Source organism: Ochotona princeps, chromosome 21 (genome assembly GCF_030435755.1).
Source record: "Ochotona princeps isolate mOchPri1 chromosome 21, mOchPri1.hap1, whole genome shotgun sequence".
Lineage (NCBI taxonomy): Eukaryota > Metazoa > Chordata > Mammalia > Lagomorpha > Ochotonidae > Ochotona > Ochotona princeps.
In genome coordinates this window covers 16,268,094-16,287,474 of record NC_080852.1, presented here as the reverse complement: position 1 = coordinate 16,287,474, position 19,381 = coordinate 16,268,094, and the positions used below count along the sequence as shown (strand labels likewise).

The window sequence follows — 19,381 nt, the reverse complement described above, 5'->3', positions numbered from 1 at the left end:
GGACAAATAGGCTAAAAACTACAAAAGAATTGAAATGCATCAAATATTTCTGCATTAATATGGAAATATTACTAGTTCTTATATTGGAGAATTGAATGTACTAAATACAGCCACATTCCGTACATTCATTTATAAATAGAATGGAATTCACACAAAAATCAGACTGATCTTTTATTTTACAACTGACACAATCGTTAAAAGGCATTTTTTAAAACATTTATTTACTTTTATTGGAAAGTCAGATTTACAGAGAGAAGACGACGGAGAGAAAGATCTTCCATCCACTGACTCACTCCCCAGGCAGCCACAAAGGCTAGAGCTAAACTGACTGAAACCAGGAGCCTCCTCCAGGCTTCCATGCAGGGTGCCGGGTCCCAAAGCTTTGGGCCATCCTGGACTGCTTTCCCAGGCCACAAACAGGGAACTGGATGGGAAGTGGAGCAGCCAAGATGCTAATGGGTAACCTTATGGGACCTTGACATGTGCAAAGCAAGGATTTAGCCACTTAGCCATCATGCTAGGCCCATTAAAACACATTTTCTTAACAGAAAGAAAAAAAAAATTTTAAAGGTCAGAATTATTTTCAAATGTAACAAAATGAACCTATCATATCCAGCAATGAAACCGTTTGTTACCAAAAGGAGGGCAAAGCTGATTAACGAATGTGCTCTGTTAAGACAACTGGAAAAGGATTTTGGCAGAAAAAAAAATTGTTTACATATTGCATTCATTATGTCAATATAGACTTCAAGAGTCCAAAACATCTAAGGTAAAAAATTAAATAGAAGTACTAGAAGAAAACATTAATGAACAGCTTTACGAAGTCTTGTGGGAGAAGGTCTATCGTAACACAGAATCCAGACATTAAGGAAGAAAAGTGAATAGATATTACTTAATTAAAAAATTCTGTTCAGCTAAAAGTAAATGGACCCAACATTTAAGGGTCCAATGAAAACAAGAAAACTAAAATTGCATATATACCAGTGTTAACACTAATAAAACAAAAACAGCTCTTAGAAGCATATAATAAACAGAAGAATGAATAGAATACAGCAGCAAGTTTTTCAAAGACTGACATATAAAGAATAAATCTGCAAAATGGAATAAGTCATACAGACTTTAAAAAAATATCCATTACTTTGGCAAAACTGAATGTAATTTCTAGCTTTAATACAACAAATAAGTCATGCCCCACTACTGGAAACACAATTTTTTGCAAATGCTTTTGAAATTGGTAACAACATTGTCAATACAATCTCTATTAAGGGCCTGCATTTTTGGAAAAGAATAGGGAGATAGGGGGACCAAGACACTCGCTGCAGAATGAAGGTAACAGTAAAAATCGAAATAAAAAGAAAATTGCTTAAATAAATTATGGTACAGCTATAAATGGATTGCTTCAAAGTCACTTAGAAGGAAGACTCATTCTTAAATTCACTGACATGGAAACATTTCCTTTATAGAAAACACATAAAAGCATAGGAAGAATGTAGGCTGCAAAAAAGTACATGATTACTTTTATATAAATGTATATATAAAATTGATCTCTTTATATTTAGATACACATTTATAATGGATGTCTGTGGGTGGTAGTAAGATTAGGGAATTATTTTCAATTTCTATTCCACCTATTTCTGTAATATTTTCTGCAATAAGCATGCTTTATTTTTGTTCATAAAAAAATCCATAGTCAATAGCAAGGTGAGAAATAATATTTCATTGAATCTATTTTACTTTTCTTTTTAGTTACAATAAAAACAATCTTGTCATAAAATATGATTCATAACTAATCAATGAATATTTTCTTTAGTCAAGTTACGTGCAGTTAGATGGAAACAATTAAGTTGATGCAATATTTAATTAGGGCACACCTACCTTTCTTTAGTGAAAAGCGATATATTGTTTTTGCACATTTGGGCCAGTGGTGGGTGAGAAAAGTGACTCCACTACACCTCTCTCAGAGCTCATCAGGGCCTTCCAACTCATCCTAATTGAATATTGACTGAAAAATAGCTGTGGGCATGCCACATGGAAATGGATGAGTAAACATGGAAAAAGCTCTTTGGACTAAATGGCAGATCCACAAACGCTTAGAACTGCAGCTTTGGGGGGTTAGGGGGTGTGGTGGGAAGAATTGTGGTTCTGGTGAATTAAAACAAGTGTAAACCTCCACCAGTGCCGGTTCACTCTGGAAGTCTGTAATGCTGAATCACAACTCCCAGCAGAACCTAAGCTGCCTGTGGAAAGTTGACAGTAGAAAAAAAAATCCTTTCCTTTCCTCCACTGCCAAAAGGAAGGCTGGCAAATTATGTGGAGGGTTTTATCAAAACTCAAAGGAGGTTTTTTCCTAACTCAGCCATTGGAAGAGCCGGTAGCACATCACGTCCTTTACAAATCAACCGTTGTACTGGTGTTGACAATATTTTTTTGGAAGATTTGAAACCTCAAAGTGCCATATGGGAAAACACGACAACTGAAGACAAGGTCAAGCCAATCATTTTCTGTTTGGCAATCACCCAGACATCTGTAATATTTTTGACAGGCTTTCTACCTTGGTTCACTGAAGTTACTCAAGGGAACAAATCACTTGCAATGACTTCTTCCTGCTTTACCCAATAAAGGACAGACGACAAAGTCTAGCAGCAGCAAATGTTGACCAGTATGTGATCATGTGCCTTTTACATGCTCCTGCTTGTGTTCCGGTCTGAGTCTTCATTCATACTGTCCCTGGGATATATACTCTTCTGCCTTTCTATGTTCAAATCCTACCTATTCCTCTGCTGTCAAACAACCTCTTCAGGGAGCCAGCTGGGAACCCTTTGATAATGGAGGTGGTAGTCTGAAGTCTTTAAGGCCCTATGAAGACCTAGTAACCCCAGAATACGTGAATTTTGGTTTACGCAAAAACTTTCTCCTTAAGAGATGATATATTTTCCTAAAGCAAGCCCAGATCATGTCACTACCCTTCAGTTGTTCCTCAGTGGCAAGAGGATGTATTATTCTCTCTTCCTAAATCCTTTACCCCTGCAGTAGAAGGCATTCACAAATACCAACCCATGCTCTTAATTCTTTCCAATTCTGAAATCTTGCACAACCATACTTGTCTGTTTAGCCATCTTCAAACTTGCTTTGCACTATTTCATCACTGCATATTTCAAGAGGTCTTTCCTTTCCGCTAAAACTGTTAACACTGCTATCATTGATCTTGTCCAAGAGTTAGCAGCTTATCTCAATGTCACTTCTACCAAGGCTATCTAAAGCCCATTTCATCTGATAGGCAGCAAAGACACATTGATAAAAACTTAGAAATTTCCACGAGTCTGAAAAAAAAGCATAAAAATTTTAATAAAATGCAATGTGTTTGAAATGTATGAGGAGACTATAAAAAGCTTGTGGGAAATGCACATTATGTAGAAACTATGTGTGGGCTTCAGTTTTTGCACCAAAATAGGATTATATATTAGCCGCATTTCCCATGAATCTTTAGAAGAGCCGTCACACAAAGATGAAAAATCAAAAGTAATGAAAATTCATTCAAATGACTTCCACACATCAGAGGACTGCTTCGTCCTCATAAAATAGTGTCACAATTGAAAATAACTGGCAAGATTTTTTTTTCAATTTATAAGTTCTATGAATGCTGAAAATCAGCCACTTATTAACCCAGCTATAGAAAATAACTTCAAAATCAAAATTTTAAAAATACATTCCAGTTTTTATAATAAGAAAATGAAAGGAGTAAGAAACACTTTAGTGTATGAATATGAGGTAAAGTAGAACTTCTAAAATGTGAATCACTTTGACCTTCAAAAGTCCATAACAGCATTCAGAGACAATAATAGGGGGGAGCCCAGAGTATAATTAGGAAACACAGGTTGTTCTTGGGTTTTTTTTTCCCAACCAATGGAACCTTTCTGAAGCTTTTTGACTTTCACATGTCCTTTCTACTCAGTGTATCTTAAAGAGCAAATGAAATCAGGCCTGGCTCAGTGGCCTAGCAGCTACAGTCCTTGCCTTGAACGCACCAGGATCCCATATGGGAGCCAGTTCTAATCCTGGCAGCTCCACTTCCCATCCAGCTCCCTGCTTGTGGCCTGGGAAAGCAGCGAGGATGGCCCAAGGTTGGGACCTTGCACCCACATCGGCCGTGGCACTCACTTGGGGAGTGAATCATCAGACAGAAGATCTTCCTCTCTGTCTTTCCTCCTCTCTGTATGTCTGACTTTGCAATAAAAATTTTAAAAATAAATAAATCTTTAAAAAAAACAAATGAAATCATCTCTCTCACATACACTATGACTGATATGGGATATTTATTACTATTCACTAGTGATTATGAATTTTTGCATTGTGTAGGTTTTGGGTATCTGTTATGCATACAAATTCTCAGATACCTGGAGAGACTGAACAAATGTGCTCTGTAGCATCACGAGAAAGAAACACAATTGTACTTTGAAATAAGATATACTAAATATTCAGTGTTGTTAATACAGAACACAGTTAACAGTTCTGGTTGGAAAACTCTTCGACCCCAATCAGGCTCAATGAACTAGTTGTCATGTCCCCCAAGAGTATCTGAATGTACCATCCACTGGATAGGTGAGCACAACAACCAAGAATGGGAGCATCCCAGATCAAACCAGGTTATAGTATCTGCCAGCATATGTGTGGGTCAGGTCTGGGGAAGCGTCAGACTGCGCCAGTTCATCACATCCACCAACAAATGTTAGAATAAGGGCAGGATGCAGCATGTGCTGGCTTGGGCAATAACACCAGCCAGTTCTTAGGGCCAGGACTAGGGGCTGGCTGGACTGGGCTACTCTGCAACACACGTTGATGCTGAGGTAAGCTGAGCCATGCCAGTCTGGGCCACAGTTCCAGCAGGGAGCTGTGATTAGGGGCGGGGTGAGTCCAGCAGGGAAGCTGCAGGGGCCTCCCTTGCTGGGCCAGCCCTCCTGCTGAGAATGAGAGCTAGGACTGGGGGCAGACCAGGCTGGGCTAAGCAACCATTCACAGTGTTTTCCTTTGTCTATCTGTGTCCACATTTCCCCTTTATATAAGGACACCGACCACAGTAGATAAAAGCCTCTCCTAAAGACCTCACATTAATCTGCAAAGACCTCATTTCCAAGTAGGTGCCTATTCTAAGGTGTTAGGTTGGAACCTCATCATCTGAATTATGGGAAGAGCCTGAGAAGATAAGCAGCTTGTAACAAGGGCCAAGGATGGAGACCCGGGAAGCTCTCATATTTAAACCCCAGCAGTTATTAAATTCTGCTTGACACTGTTTCATACAAGTGCATCTCACATTCTCAACCAGATTTCCAGGTTCCTAGAGGCCAAGAAGGTTAACTAAAATGTCTGCATGTTTTGTTGACAGCGTCAACTAAGATATTTTTTTCTTAAGTAGCAGTGGCTCAAAACAATGCATAACATTGTCTGATGTTGTGCAACAAACAAAAATTGAATATGGAAGAGACCCCAAGAACCGTTTTGAACACAGTATGTTATGACACACTGCCTTATAGACAACAGTTGCTAAACTTGTCAGCAAAATCACCAAAGTGGATGTTCAAGATACATTTTAACTCATTTGTTAAAACAACTCTGTCTACCATCCACATCAAAGGCTGCGCTTTTTTTTATTTATGGGCAACAGAAGGCATAATTATTTACAAGACTTTTCAGCGTTTTCTCTTTGCATTCTTATGTGGCTGAGTAGATTCGCTGTACCACTGTGTGTTTGCCAAAATCCCATTGTCTTTCTGAACATACTAAAGTCCCTGGAAAACTTGCAATGTAGTATGTATTTCTGAAACAGTCAGATTTAAAAAAAAAAGTTAACTTCAGAATACCTTAAAATTTTATCACTGCACAGAAATAACTGATAAATAAGACGTGATAAGTTAACAATTTCCCCCCCTTAAGACTATTGAATGGGTATCAAAATATTATCAATTTACTCCACACTGAGAGAGAATTTGGGAACAGTAGTTGGCCAACTGACTGTAACACTTCAGTACCTAATCATTCATATTATCTCCCATTTTCTCCATTTTTAAATGCCAATTTTAAATGACAGGAATCACACAGCAAATCTTATTTTTCCTTTTACTAGTGATATCAGAAAAGACTATATCTTCCACTGAAGTTCATTTTTATTTAATTAAATGTATGTCTGATATATATTTTTAAGATTTTAAAATTTTGATTGGAAAAGCAATTTTATAGAGAGGGAGATACAGAGAGAGAAAAATCTTTCATCTGCTGGTTCACTCCCTAAGTGGCTGTAATGGCTGGAGCTGAGCTGATTTGAAGCCAGGAGCTTCTTCAGAGTCTCCCATGAGTGCAGGATCCCAAGGCTTTGGGCTATCCTCTGCTGCTTTCCCAGGCCACAAGCAAGGAGCTGGATGGGAAGTGGAGTGTCTGGGACATGAACTGGTGCCCATATGGGATCCTGGCACTTGGAGATTTGGGGGATTAGCCAATTGAGTCATTGCACCAGGCCTATGTCTGATATTCTTACTACCACATCCAATATATGATAGTCCTAGAGTTATTTATTTATATCCTAACTACACCAAGAAAATACTTTATGATCATAAGGTAACAAAGAAAATATCAAATTCATGTAAATCAGTAGAAAAAAGAAACTTTATCTATGTCTAAATATGCAGTATTTTACAGATGCTCTAACACAAGTCTGCCAATACTGTGACTGTGACAAACTTTTTTTGAAAGAGTTTGAGAATAGGAGAAAGAGCGAAGTCTCCCATCTATCAGTTCATTCTCTAAACGCCAACAATAAATGTGGTGGAGGATAGGAACTGAAGGTGAAAGCCAAGAACTCAATCCAGTTCTCCTATGTGGGTGGCAGGAATCCAATCATTTTAACCCTCACCACAGCTTCCCAGGGTCAGCTTCAACAGGAAGCTGTAAGTGGCAACAGAATCTGTGTTTCAGTGACAGACTCTTCAATACTGGATGTAGGGATCTTAAAACCATCAAGCCAAATGCCTATGATAATGTTGTTGATCACTGAGTTTTTTTCCTTTCAAAGGAAACTAAATCAAGTCAAGCTTATCCAAAGAACACATATCCAATATATAGACTTAATTCTCATGTTGGCTCTTTTTTATTTTAATAGGTGGCTATTTAAAAGCATATACTGTAGTGATTTAAGTTCAATTGGGATTCAACCACTGCAAGGAATTCATAATTGCTTATGGCTTTTAAAGACTTTTTCTATAAGAGATCATGAAATTTGTCAGTTACTCTGCATGAGCCAAGGTTAGAGCATCAAGAGCACGTGTCCACAACATCAATTATTTTGAAGTCATTTGAGACTTGGTTCACCCTCGATGTTCTCTATTGAAGAGCTTTTGTAAGCTGCCAGGAACAACCTTCTTTGGCAGGGAAGCACAGACTGAGCACCTGAGCACATGGAACCTGTAACAAAGAACCTGAAAGTGCATCCCTGGGGCAGGAAAATGCAGCAACCAGGCCTCGCATGAGCGAGGAGAGCACCTATCTCCTCTCTTCTGCTTAGAATGACAGCGACAGCTCACTCTGCCTTGATCTGTAGCTAAGCTTGGTTCTGTAATGACTTCTTTGTAATCCATCTGGTATTACAAGAGAATATTCCACATAATGGATAATTCCATGTCATGGAAACTTGCCCCTTCTGAACTACTTTCAAAGAATGAGAATTGGTGTCAAATGCAGCCATGAGCTGCCCCATAGTATTTCAGTGAGTGTTCCCTATGCAATAGTGGCCTTGAAAGGTCCCAGGGGGCTGTGGTGACATGGTAACCGTGCTAACATTTCAGTGCAGCATGGTCCTCATGTACATGGTGATGCTGATATAAACAAACCAAATGCACTATGAGTTGTATAACAGTATAGCACATAATTAATAATTTACTAGCTGATGCATTTGCCATACTTTCTCTTATTTCAGAATGTACTCTTTTTACTAATAAAAAGTGAAGTTCATGGGTGGGTATTTAGCCTAGTAGTTGAGACACTGGTTAGGATATATGCCTCTGGAGCCAGGGTTGCCTTGTAGTGGGTAAAGCCACCACCAGTGACAGCCACATTCCATATGGGTCCGTTTGAGTCCCTATTGCTCCACTTGCAATGCAGCTTCCTGATAGTGCACCTGGAAGTAACAGTGAGGATGCTGCAACGGCTTGAGCTCCAGAGCCCACAGGAGAGCTGGATGAGGTTCCTGCTCCCAGCTTCTCTCTCTCCTTTCCATTTCTCCTTCCTTCCCTCCCTTAATGGATCTGCCTTTCAAAAGAAAACAAAACAAAAGCAAATATGCTGGGGACTGCTGTGATCGTTCAACTGACTAATCCTCTACTTGCAAGCACCACTATTGCCATACGGTCACTGGTTCATATCTCAGCTGATCCACTTTCCATCCATCTCCCTGCTCGTGTCTTGGGAAAGCAGTAGAAGATGGCACAAAGCCTTGGGACCCTGCATCTCTAAGGGACGCTCAGAAGAAGCTCCTGGATCTTGGCCTCAGATCAGCTCAACTCTCAAAGTAAAGTCCAGGCTGGCATTTGAACATTTGGTGAACACCTACCACATGTCAGCTATTGTTTGGGAGAAGATGAATCAAAGAAGACTAAAATGTTGTCTCCATCTTAGATATTATTTCAGTTTAACAGGAGAGAGGCCCATAGAGTAAAGGTAATTCAGACAAATATATGAGGTAATGTGGACAGAGAAATATTGCAGAAACAGCCCAGTAGAAGTCTCAGAGTACATCTACTAAAGGAAACACCTATGTTAATTAAAATATGAATAACAGTAAATCAGATGAAGAGAGGTGAGAGATTCTAAAAGAGTAAGACTAGCTTGTACAATGATATTGTGGTAGTAGATAGCATGGGAGCATTGGCTGAACACAGATGCATGAGTACTGTTAAAACTGGTATTGAAAACATTTGCTCACCAATTATGTGACTTCTTACGCTATTAAGACCCCTTTCACTTTATAATAATATACACTTTTTTGCATTTTAAAATAAAAAACTAAGACATACAGAGATGGGATAATAGGCCACAAAACTCAAAGATTTGAGAAGGATTGAAGGACTTCAGAGTTGACACTCAACGCAGTGGTGTAGCATGATAATCCTCCACCTCCTCTCTCTGGCATCCCATATGGCTATGAATTTGTATCCTGGCTGCTTCACTTCCCATCCAGTTCTCTGCCTAAAGCCTGGAAAAGTAGCAGAGGATTGCCCAAGTCCTTGAGTCCTTGCATCTACATGGGAGCCTAGGGGGAAGCTCCTGGCTCTCAGCTTTGGATAAGCTCAGCACTGGCTGTTGTGGCCATGTGGGGATGAACACACATGGAATGGGGGAGAGGGAGAATGGAAGATTTCTCTTTACTTTTCCCTCTCTGTCTCAGTAACTATGCCTTTCAAAAATATAAGTCTTAAGGGAAACAAAACTGTTGGATTGAATTTTAGAATTTCCATTCACTAGAAATTTGTGCAGTGAGGGAAACACTATTTGTGCTAATAGTCTCTCCATAGATAAAAGCAGCACAATATTGCACAATAAAAGCTAACACTTATATACCAGATACATTTCTAAGAGCTTTATTATATTACCTTACTTTTCACAAGAACCCAGTGATGGAGGTACCACTATCATCACCATTTTATTGATGAGATTCAGAGATGTTAAGTAAATTATCCCAGACCAGAGTGTCAGTGGCAACGCCAGGAAGCCAACAAAGTAGTTGAGTCTCAGGGTCTATGCTATTAACTACTCTTCTTCCTCGTGCAGCAAAAATGTCAACAACCCAACTAGACTAACCATTGGCTGCTGTCATCCTTTTATTTCTGGTAAGAACACGAGAGTGTTTCCGTCACAGCTGGAATGAGAAATCAAAAATTTCAAGTGGTAATTCTGATCGTAAGTTCCCTATGCCTGCAGAAACTATAAATCTGATCCTAACAAGGAAACTATTATAGGTCCCAGAATTGGGGAACATAGAGTTTCCAATTCTAGATTACTTTCTTGGATGCCTTCTGGCAGGATGGAAAAGAAAAGGCTGAGTCAGATCATGGATAGCCATTAAGCAAAAAGGAGGAGACAGTGTTGGTAAAACCAAACAGCCTGTATCTTACCATCCAGAAATAGAACAATGCCGCTTTTGAACCCGTACAATCTAGCCAAAAGTGGGCTCAGTGTGGTAGCCTAGCAGCTGAAGTCCTCACCTTGCATGCCCAGGATCCCAAATGGACACTGGTTTTAATCCCAGCAGCCCCACTTCCCATCCAGCTCCCTGCTTGTGGCCTGGGAAAACAGTCAAGGACGGCCCAAAGCCTTGGGACCCTGCACCCGTGTGGGAGACCTGGAGGAAGTTCCTGGCTCCTGGCTGCTCCAGCTGTTGTGGGCACTTGAGGAGTGAATCAGCAGACGGAAGATCTTCCTGTCTCTCCTCCTCTCTGTATATCTGACTTTCCAATAAAAATAATATATATCTTTTTTTAAAAATGACTTATATTCCATTATTTGAGTGATTTTTTTGTGAATCCATAAAACATAGGCCAGTGTTTTCACACACATCTTCTGTGAAACAAGTCAAAAATTCAACTTATTTAATGTGAAATGTCCTCATAGTTTTAAATAGCAAGCATGAATACATTTGAAAATTGCTTTGTAAACAAAATTGAATCAGTTTTAGTCCATAAGTCACAATTCACAATCTGTTACACAGTCTAGTTCTAAATGCCTTGGAGATGCTATCTTCTGATATTAACTTTATTTTTAAATGTCTCGTATACAAAAACAAGTTTGGATGAACTTCCAAACCTTGCTAATGAGTTAACCTTATTGTCCAGAAGGAACTAATAACTATTACAACTAGTGCACATTAAAAATTATCTGATGCGGGCCCGGCGGCGTGGCCTAGCGGCTAAAGTCCTCGCCTTGAAAGCCCCGGGATCCCATATGGGCACCGGTTCTAATCCCGGCAGCTCCACTTCCCATCCAGCTCCCTGCTTGTGGCCTGGGAAAGCAGTTGAGGTCGGCCCAAACCTTTGGGACCCTGCACCCGCGTGGGAGACCCGGAAGAGGTTCCAGGTTCCCGGCATTGGATCGGCACGCACCGGCCCGTTGCGGCTCACTTGGGGAGTGAATCATCAGACGGAAGATCTTCCTCTCTGTCTCTCCTCCTCTCTGTATATCCGGCTTTCCAATAATAATAAAATCTTAAAAAAAAATTATCTGATGCTTCTCTGTCTTCTCACAGGGACAAAAGAAGAGATAGCCCCATGTTAGTCATCTAGTTATTGATTCATTGGCAGCAGTGTTTGAGGACAAATACAGGTGGTATGTATGCTTTCTCTCCTTCAGCCAGTTTTTTCGCTATTCTTCTTCTGTAGAGGAAGTCATTTGAACTGATCCATCTCTACCTGTTAGCCATCTCTGCACCAGGCCTTAGAACCAATCAATCCGCAACCCTCACTGCTTTCTTTTTACTCAGCTGCTTTACTTGGGTTGCCTCAACTGGAACAAAAAAATCTAGCCAATTGTATCAGAAAATGATTTTTTAAATTATTTATCAAAGAGGCACATTTACAGAGAAAAGGAAAGACAAAGATCTTCCATCTGCTGGTTCACAATGGCTCGAGCTGAACTGATACAAAGCCAGAATCCAGGAGCTCTTTTCTGATCCCCTACATCGATGCAGGGTCCACTGCTTTCCCAGAGCACAAGCAGGGAGCTGGTTGGGAAGTGGAGCAGCTGAGACAAAAACTGGTGCCCATATGGGATCTTAACATATGCAAGGCAAGGATTTAGCCACTGAGCCATTGTGTGGAGCCCCAATGATTCTTATAAATTCCTGCCACCTACTACACTTCTCAAGGCTCAAATAGCAGCATTTACTTTTGCTTACCTAAGTCAGACTAACTCTTTTCATGACCTAACCCTAGTCTTCATGAGGATTTTCCAAGTATCATATCTATTCCTATGTGTCCAATTCATATGTGGTCTCTTCCTAATCTTCTATAGTACTTACATCAAACATCATACATTTAGTTTCTATTCGACTTATTTTACATGTATGCATGATGTCTTCTAAAGTGTAAAGTGTATCCTAAAGCTCAAGAATCAAATCTCATAAGGTATCTTCTGGCTGTGCCATAAAGCCTTGCTGAGTTCTTGGCGCAACAAGTAACTGATGCTTGTTATAGTTCAAAGTTAGAATTCTCCAAATCATTCCAGCTTCAGTTGCATAAACACCTGGCACCAGATCACAAATACTGTTTGTATTTCAATGTGATAGTCCATGAATGTGTATTGAATTTGCCTTTGCAGGGGAAAGATCTCTGAATCATTTGACTTTTTATCACTTTACACAGTGCAATTTTTCAAGAACAGAAGATTTAATTTCCTTTGTTCTTCAGTCCAATTTTAGGGTAGCATAAAGCTATTCCAGGTGTGTAATGAGGCAAGAACCTCTTATTACTTTTCCGTTGTTCTGCATCTTGAGCAGTCTGTTAGCCCCAGTGAACAACAGTTCCCTTGCCATTGCACCAAGGGGATAGGTCTGAAATGATAGTTATTTCTACTGATGAAGGGAGAAACAATTCCACTAGAACATCACTTACCTATTAGTTGGCCTTTATGTTTAAATGGAGATTTTTATGGTGCACTAACAAGCTAAAATTAATCAGTTTTAGCAGTTGGCAAAATATCACAAAGCGTACCTGAAGAGCCAAATAACGTTATTTAAAATATTTTATATATGTGTGTATATATACATGCATGTGTACACACACACACAGAGTTGATCAACACTAAGTTCTCAATTGTATGAAAAGAATGGCTTTTGAGTCATGTCCAACAAAACCAAATAAGTAAATGAAAAAAAAACCTTGAAATGTGTATTGCTAACAATGACTCAATGTTAGCTCTAATTTCATAGGAAGGTAGAAGTTGACGTCACTCAAAATTCAGTAATAACTTGAATTTGTAACAAACTTGGTCCAAGGTTCTCTTGAATGAAACAGGGAGTTGCTATGGGATAGGCTTCATTTTAGGATTGTCCCTTTTGCTAAGCAGATGCTTATACCACACAGACGTCTATGTGATACACAGCTACAATTTGCATGCCTGTTTTAGACTACTTGTAATGCAAGCATTATGAATGATTCCTATCCAATCATTTTAACATCAGTTATGTCAATTTAAATGTTATACACACTTGTTTACAGTGTCAGCTTCAAAATTCCCTGGGTAATATCTATATGTAGCTAGTTCAAATGAGGTAGCCACCCAGCATCGCTACTATATAATTTAGAAGCAGATGGTGTAGTTTTGTCATGCCAACTTCTAGGTATTCACTCTACCATTCTGACAAAAAGGGGAATAAAGGCAAAGCGTTATTTTTTTCCAGATTATAATTTTTGAGCTGCTGAAAGATACAGTGTGGCAGTTTGATGAGGAGAGCTTCTGTTTAGTCCCTAAGAATCATTATCTGCATGTTATATTTAGATTCATAATGAAGTAAGCAAAATATATCAATCAATGAGAAAAAAAAAAACTTTTCTTTCCAAATAATCAGAAGCTTCCTCTTAATTGGGAAAGATTCCTGGGATTTACTTTTTCTGAGTAAAAATGAGACCAAAATAACTAATTGTCAAACTTATCTAAGCAAGGACACCTTCTCCCTCTTCTCTCCAACTGGCTTTCTGAGCTAAAATATTTGTTTTCTATTTAAATCACAAACACAAACTGACAACAGTCTGGAGTTCAGATGGGCCAGCTAACAATCCATTTAGATCTGTATTCTCTACGAGGTTAGTACCCAACAGCCTGCTTTGTTCACATGAACTGCCCAATAGCCTCCCCCCACCCCACCCCACCCCACCCCCATCCCCCCCCCTCCGCGATGAAAGAATGGTGGGTGGTGTTTCCTAACTCCAACAGAAATAGCCCTGACCTAACACATGCTGTGGAACTCTGGGTTCATCCCAGAGTGTTTCTGAGACATGTTGCATACTGGAAAGTGACCGGAATCACAGCTCCCCACTTCCCCAAGGCCACCTTCAGCTACCTACAGAGTCCATTAGGCAGGTCACAGGCATCTGAGTCTCGGTTGCCTTTTCCAGAAATGCTAAAGGCGATTTGCACAATTTTAGGGTTATGAGGAAAATCAGAAATAATATCAGAACAGAAAATAAAATTTAGGTAAAAATTAAGGACGGATGAATAAACTTTAACAAGGATGTATCGACACTGGTTCTTTAATTATAAAACGGGCAATTACTAGTCAGAGAAGGAAGGTTGAAGGTATTACAGAATTCTAACTTTTTTTTTTTTAGTTAATCTAAGACTATTCAACTGAAAGTATGCCATCATAAATTTAGAAAAGAAAGCAGGAAGGAGGAGGGTGGGTAGGGAATACAGATAGGAGGGAGGATAGTCTGGGAAGTGTCACTATGCTCCTAAATCTGTATTGTGAAACCCATGAAATTTATACACTTTATAAAAATAAGTTGAAAAAAATTTTTTAAATTGCTCATGCTTTGAAAACATACTGTGTCAATCCATACTTCAAGTTTTTAATGTAATCAAAAAATCTCTTGGATACTGTTATGTGGACATTAATGAACTATGATCTAAGTTTCACAAATTAATGGAGTCTCATTAACATAGCAAGTACGTAACAAGCAGTAACCAGTGTCTTCTTCAGCTGTTTTCTTAAGTCGTCTCGCGCTCTGCCATGGGATCGCTCTTACTCTTACTGGCGAAGCCAACAGGTTCTCCGTCGGTTCTCTTTGCCTTCCCTTTTCTCCTTCATCATTCAGTCCCTGTCTCTACATCATTTTTCCTCTGTCTTCTTCTAGTTCTCCCATTTTTACTTTACTATAAATTCATGTTTAATTTACTAGCTCATACTTCTCCAAGGCTAATGTTAGCTCATCTATCCTACTTGTTGGCTTTAAATTTTACCATAATGATTATGCAAACTTCTCAATTACTCTACATGATGTCTCTCTTTTTAAATAAGAGTGCCACGTTTCAAATGTAGAGGGAAAAAAAAACAACAGTGTAGCATCCTTTTCCAGGAAAGCCCTACAAGTTAGAGACAGGGGACTTCAAAAAATTTTTGCAAAAAAATGGAATGAAAACATATTTGGTACACAAAGGTTTTGAGATTTATGCATGGTTTTCTAAAATATTCATTTTCCACGAACTTTCTGAAAACTCCTTCCAACTGCAACAGAAAGCATTCCTTTTGTAATATGAACACACACATATGTATACACATGGAAACATATCTAATTTCTCAATATAGACAACAGCCCCTGTAGGCAGCTTTGCTCAGATATGTAGTTAGCAACAGTTTGCTGTGGTAACTAACCAAACACCAGCCTTATCCATGTGCCCTGGAATCTCTCCGATGTTAAGGTCATGTGTAAAAACAGAATCAGCTTGCCCCCTTAAGACCCTGGCTGTGAATAGACTCAGGTAAAGCATGCCATCAGATCGGAAAAACTGGGCATGGATGGTCTCGCTCAGGTGGCTGCCCCAGGTTTTGCTCAAAAGAGCTGGGTCTCTGTGATTGCTCTATTTTAGCGTTGGACTTAGACAGATAAACACCTAACCCTTTCATTGAAGTCATTACTGTTTTCATTGCCAAAGGATTAGGACTTCCTTGCTTAGTTCTGTGACTAACACAATGGATTATGGAAATGGAATTTCCCAGATTATTAAGAAAAAAACTGATCATAATTCCAAACTGAAATCTCTCAGGTTCTGTCCACCCAACATCCAACTTCAGAAACACATACCATCTACATATTCTGTGCTCTGATGGTACCTGTTAGTTTCCTATAGTCCAAGAAACAGGTTGGAAAAGCTAGGGCTCCAGGATTAGTGAGCTGGGTGTGTAGCCCACCTGCCGTCTACAATCCAGGAAATGAGTTTTATTTTTTTTAATGAGCTGATAGCCGAGCTTGTGATGGCTGAAATAAATCATCAGCGCCGGGTGGTATGTGTACACACAGAAGCAAAACAAACAGAGAAATCTGTGCTAACTCAAGATAAAGGTAGGTAAATACGGAAATAGCTCACACTCTCACACAGCCACAGATACATAGGTCTGAAAAGGCAGCAACCCAGAAATTCACTTTTTTGAGAACAACCTTGTGTTGCAGTTAGAGCTGGCCTTTTACAGTGTCCCTGCTGGAGGCTTACCTGGCTTTTCTCCTATCTGGGATGCTAAAGATTCATTTAAGAGAAAAGAGATGCTGACTGACTTCACTCACTCGCTCACTCACTCCGGTTGGGTCCTTGCTGCCTCACTTCTGGTCTCCATCGCTGCTACTTACCCTGCAGTAGACAACCCCCCAACCTTTCTCTGGTTGGAGAATAGTTAGTTGATAGAAATTGGCACTGCACCCCTGTTCCCTACTTTCTACCTTAAAGATACCCCGGAGCCACCACAGCCTAGCCCCAGCCTCCGACACAAAAAGCTTTTGATGCTTTATAACTGCAGGTGTTTGTTTTATGTGTTTGTGTGTGTTTAGTTACACTTTATCAAGCGTGCAAGGCAGGGCTTGGAGGGCCCTGGCAAGCCAGAAGGTGACGGGGAAGTCACCTTGGGATGACAGCAGGGTCAAAGGCATGAAGGTAGAGGGGCTGACCCCAGCGGCTGGTCGCTGGTGTGCACCTGTTCTGGGGTCAGTTGAGGAAGGGGAAAGAGGACTGGAACCTATCCAGGCAAGAGGCGCGGCGCCAGAGGGTCCTTAGGCAACCCAACCTGTGATCAGCTGATCTGGGCGGAGAGAGGAGGGTGCCCTTCGCAAAGTCACGGGAAGCCTAGGCTTCCGGGCTTGACTGGTGCCGCCTGCCCCAGGCGAGCTCAACACAGCTCCCAAGCGCTGCTCTGCCTCCACCCGGGTGACTCGACCTGCCGGCGGCGCCCGCCCGCCGAGCGCACGCCCAGGAAGGCGGGCCCGGAGCTGAGCGCAGCCGACCGCCGCTGGAGAGCGCTGGGAGCCCTGCCTATGAGCAAGGCCTCTCGGGGCGCCGCGAGCTTGCAAGTCACTCCCCAAGCCTCCTGGGCCATAAAGCCGCACCTGCCTGCCTCTTTTCCCTCGGCGCTCCCTGCCAGAGAGGCCTCAGACCCTACGCCCGCTCCAGGCGACCTCCGGCGCGCTCCGGGCTGGATTGGGCCAAGCCGGGCTGCGGGAGAGAGGCTCGTAGCCCTTACTGCCTGGGCGCGGTCTTCACCTTCCGGGGCTCCTCCTAGCCAGCTGTGCCGCCAGCGCCCATTGTTCGCCCCGCCCGCCCGGCGGCGGCGTCCCGGCGCGTCTCCCGGGGCCTCCGGGGCGTACCTACCTTCTGCTGCCGGCGAGCCATGTCGGTGGGCTGCTTGGCGTTGAAGGGGTAGGCGATACAGCGCATCACGAACACGTACAGCTGCAGTCTCTTCTTCCTCTCCTCCTCCTCCTTCTGCAGTCGCTCCAACTCTTCCTTCTCCTTCTCGCTCACCACCGACGGGCTGGGGCTGGAGGGCCGGCCGGCGCCGGCGCGGCTGCTGGGCTGCAGACCCCCGGCCCCTGCGCCGCTGCTCCCGCTGCTACCCGCGCCACCGCCGGCGCCCATCCCGGCCCCGGCGCCGCCACCACTGCCTCCAAGCCCGGCGCCGCCGGCCGAGCCCTCGCTGGTGCGGCTGGGAGACAGGCGAGCTCCGGACGCGGCCGAGCCCAGCACCTCCTTGCCGCTCTCCTCTTCTACGATCTCATCCGACTCCTCTTCGCTGGACGAAGGGTCCAGCATGGTTGCGCCTGGGAGAGGGAAGGGGGTCCCTGAGGCCCCCTACCTGAGGTCCAAAAGGTGGCGGGCGCTGAAGACAGCCGGGTGGTCGGCTCTTCCCCGGGTGGGCGCCTCTCTCCGGGTCACGGAGCGAGTGTGCTGCTGCTCAGCTTCGGCCGCTGCGACTGCTTCCTTCGCCGGCCGATCCGGGAGCTGGGCTGGGACCCAGGAGCGCGAGAGGAGGGGGCGGGGACGGAAGAGGTGCGTCCGTGGACTCGAGGTAGGCAAGGCGGAGAATCAATTGCGAGCCCGGAGCCCGCAGCCGAATGCCATCTGCAGCCGCTGAAGGAGGCGCCTCCAGAAAAGATGCCGAGTGTTGCAAGCTGTCGATGCAGCCAAGAGCCGGAGAGGCATCTTGCCGATTGGGGAGGGAGCGGCGCTTACGTGTTTATTGGCTTAACTCTCCCGTGTCCGCGGCGTAAAGGGCGGCTGCAGAGGGCCGGAGTGGGGGAGAGCCCCAGCGACGGCGAGCTTCCGACCCCCCGACCCTGGCGCAAGCCCCACTCCTTTCGCCCCCTGCCCTGTGGGGACAGTTTTCCTCTTTGATCCTCAGCTTTCTCATTGCCTGGGTCCCTATTCCAACATCCCGCGGACAAAAAGTTCTTGGGGGAGGGAAAAACAGAGAAACCGGAGGAGACTTCTTGCCACTGGGGAGCAGGCAGATGCTTATTCCAGGGTTCAACCTAAAAGGAAGTCGGTGGAATCCCAGGCAGGGAAGAGTCTGTCTCCGAATCCCGCACTTGCCACCTGGGGCGTGGGGGCTGGGCCGTGTGGTTGTCCGTCTGGTGTAAACTCTGATCTTAGCCTCGACTTCGCACGAGCTACGCGATCTGGCATCAGAGTGCATCAGCTGTTGAGTGTTTTGGCTCGTTGGACGACCCTACGACAGCTGAACCCGTGTAACCCTCACCCTTGTCTTAACCCCTGCAGCTGTGGTAAGTTGTCTTCAGCGCTCAAGAATTGTGATTACTTTCTGCTGAGCTGACTCCGAGGAAGGGAAGGGAAGAGAACCGCTTCAGTTTCTTCATCCCTGCTTCCGTTCTGGCGGGAGGTTCTGGGGACCCCACAAGAGACAAAGACACCCCGCCCCCAGAACCTCAGCGCGGTCCACTTCTACGGCCTTGACTCTGTCGCGCTGTCTGCACTCCAGCCTCTTAGGAAACCTATTAATACAAAGCAGCAGATGGTGCCTTCTCTAACCCGCTCCTTTCACTTAAGCGAATCAACCCTCAGGGCGGGGGAACTGGCCAGCGTGCTGAATTTAATCAGCGACCCACGAAAGGCTTCTAAACCAGCCAACAGCGGTAGCGGAGACCTTCACCTAACTAGAGACCTCGCTCCACTTTCTTCCAGTCTAGTCATCTGTCTTTCTATGTGTTTTCTAATTCTGTATTTATTCATGGGTGCCCATGAGGTAACTGTAAATAGATGATATACATTTAAACTTTACATCACATTTATGTGGCTGTGTTTTCTAACTTAACATGCATTGTACTATACACATTGATATCCAGGTGCA

At 42.9% G+C, this 19,381-nt stretch overlaps 1 protein-coding gene across 5 annotated transcripts in view; it reads right to left on the bottom strand.

The window, feature by feature from the left end:
• The window catches only part of CADPS (calcium dependent secretion activator), a 431,573-nt gene extending 413,288 nt beyond the window's left edge, over nucleotides 1–18,285 (bottom strand). For all 5 annotated transcript variants that reach the window (XM_058678713.1, XM_058678714.1, XM_058678717.1 and 2 more), the window contains exon 1: nucleotides 17,386–18,285. In XM_058678713.1, the coding sequence (XP_058534696.1) occupies nucleotides 17,386–17,826 (441 nt within the window). In that variant the 5' untranslated portion in view covers nucleotides 17,827–18,285. The remainder of the gene's footprint in view (nucleotides 1–17,385) is intronic.
• Nucleotides 18,286–19,381: the final 1,096 nt, after the last annotated feature.